General features: G+C 41.7%; 1 protein-coding gene across 7 annotated transcripts in view; it reads left to right on the forward strand.

Annotated features, from left to right (window-relative positions):
- Positions 1 to 2,636, forward strand: part of LOC139229925 (putative RNA-binding protein Luc7-like 2) — an 80,548-nt gene that overhangs the window by 71,403 nt on the left and 6,509 nt on the right. For all 7 annotated transcript variants that reach the window (XM_070861561.1, XM_070861563.1, XM_070861564.1 and 4 more), the window contains one exon: positions 997 to 1,209. In XM_070861561.1, coding sequence (XP_070717662.1) covers positions 997 to 1,209 — 213 coding nt within the window. The remainder of the gene's footprint in view (positions 1 to 996; positions 1,210 to 2,636) is intronic.

A 2,636-nucleotide genomic window follows, 5' to 3' on the forward strand; every position in this document is an offset into this window, starting at 1 on the left:
GTATTAGTGTGTTACCAGCATTGGCTTGCTGCAATATTAGTTTATTATAAAGAGGAGATGTACAATCTAGGGGGAATGGAGGCATAGGATAACATTTTCTAGCTTAACGGATCTGGTGCACCTTTTTTAACAAAAAATCAATATGCTGAAATTTCGTCTACTTTATGTTGTAATGGTGCACTGTTTTAAAGAACTTGAGTGTCATTTCTTTTATTGCAGTTCCATTCTGCACTGTAATAAGCTCTGTGTCACACCAGGTCACCAGATAAATACAGATGGAGATTACTGAGCCCTTCTTAGTTGATCCCTGTAGCTTTTTTTTTTTGAATGGGCTCTTTTCCTCAAATACAGTGCTGATAGAATTTTTTGCTGTTGCATTTAGTGTCTCTGGCTATATTTATTTCCAGTTTCATCTTTGCCTCTCCGACTGCCCTTTTGAAATTTCCTTTAATTCTTTCCAGTGCATCCCCTCGCCCTTCTCAATGCAGCCTTTGTAAGGCTCATTATATTTCTTTGTTGCTTAACAATCCATTTAGTGTCCTTTTTTTTGGCTCATCTTGGTTATGCATTTACCCTGCATGATCCTCAGTAGGTCTGATGAAGCTATTCCATTTTTTCTAACTGCAAACTTGTCATAACAAGTGTAACGCTGTTGCCTATCCTTAGGACAGTTGTTCATAAAAGAATTGTCAGGTACTTTTGCCTGTAAACTAATGTTCACATTTGTTTTATGGGCGGCTTTTGTACCGGATTCTGAGTTCTGATGCAGCCTGTTTTTCTTCCCTATTTACAGAAAGCATATGGCCTGGCACTGTCAGTCTCTATTTGATTCATTGTCCTATCATAGTAATGAGTGTAGAAGATGTAGTTCATGAGCATTGTAGTGGACAGGGCGGGAGGAAAGAGTTGGCTGGTCCTTGTTGGGCATTCTTTCCGAACTATCTAAAGAACCTCTGATGAAAAAGAAAATAATTTTTGGGGAAACTCTTTTTACAGATCAAGATCAAGGGAGCGCCGCCGACACCGATCCAGGTCTGCGTCCCATGACCGGCGCAAACGTTCGCGCTCCAGGTCCCGGGACCGCCGCCGCCGGCGCAAGTCTCGATCTGGAAGTCGCAGCAGAAGCCGCAGTCACCAGCGCAGCAGGCATAGCTCAAAGGACAGAGAGCGAGAGCGAGATCGGAGCAGTGAGAAAAGCTCCAAAAGAAAGTAAGTGGTTTCATGTTTCCACATTACATTGTCAATATGACTGACATCCGACAATGTAATAAAAGTCTGGCATCCCTGTCTCACTCTCAATCTGTGGGTCGCAATTAAACACCCAAAGCAGAGAAGTTTATGTCATTCTTTTCCATTGGCTGAGATAAGCAAATTAATCGTTGGATGTCAATCCCACAGAAAAGTAATTGTTTTAACCAGTCATATTCAATTATTTTTCTCAAATTGGTTCTGGTTGCCATTCTTTATTTATGACTTACATGAATTATGCTGAGCAGTATAAATAACATAAATAAATAATTCTCCTGAATTCATTAAATGTACCCATAATTTCCCTGGGCTGTATTTCATGTTAGTACAGTAGCAATTCTGGGAGTCACTCTTTCATCTTCCCTCTACTTTCAGTTCTCCATTTGGTCTATCTCCTGTTTTATTTGCTCGACAATCCGGCAAGTTGTGCATGTGTTGTCTAGAACCATAATCTTCTCACGTGGGAAAACCGATGCTTCATTCCTTGTCCACTCAGAGTGCCTCTATTTCCCTTCGCTAACTGCCCATTCAAAGTGCTCGGGGACTCCCGAGTACTGCTGGAATTAAATTTCCTAAAACAGGGCAGCCTACCAGCACAGGTAAGCTTCCTACGGCTTGTCCAGCTCGGACCCACCTGACTGTTGGGCATTGGCTTCCAGGCACAGTAGGAAGAATGACAGCCACTCCCGCCCCATCATTGACGAGTGTAGCCTCCCCACGGTTCCATTCATGAGCTAACCTGGCTGGTCATTCATCAACAGTACCCTGGAATATAGTGGACCTGTGTTGGGAACTGACGTCCCCTCTCCCACACAAAATTAACAGCTCTATTGAGAGCTGGTATTACCAAATCGAGGAGGGGCACATATCTTCTAAGATATGAGATGAGGGAACATACTTCTTGACCTGTTTTTTCATTAATTTGAAAATTTGCTGGATGAACTATTATAAGCTGTTTTAAAAATGGTAAACTCCCTTTCCAAACAAAATGCATTCAGGGAAGGAGCATGAGATTCTCATTCTCACTTTTCTGTTTAAGTTTCCCAATAATAAATTCTTTCCAGATTACTTTGTGTTACAGTATTTGTGTTTTCAGTTTATTGCTATGGTCATTAAAGTGTTGAAGCTCAATTATTTTAGGGTAGGAGTACAAACTCATGGCTCGTTTTGGTTCCAGGTTTGTTGGTAAAGTGAAACTTAACCTGGGTTGGTCCCATCAGTGTAGTTTGCAGGACAAGTGCCGAATGAATTGATTACGGAAGCCCAATGCTTTCACCTCCCCCACCCCCAGGTTGTGGAATTAAACTATTGCTGATGGGTATTAGATGGGTTCTTGTACCATTACTTTGTGGCAATATGCCTTCGCTAAAATGATCCCATTTTTCTAG

Source organism: Pristiophorus japonicus, chromosome 19 (genome assembly GCF_044704955.1).
Source record: "Pristiophorus japonicus isolate sPriJap1 chromosome 19, sPriJap1.hap1, whole genome shotgun sequence".
Classification (NCBI taxonomy): domain Eukaryota; kingdom Metazoa; phylum Chordata; class Chondrichthyes; family Pristiophoridae; genus Pristiophorus; species Pristiophorus japonicus.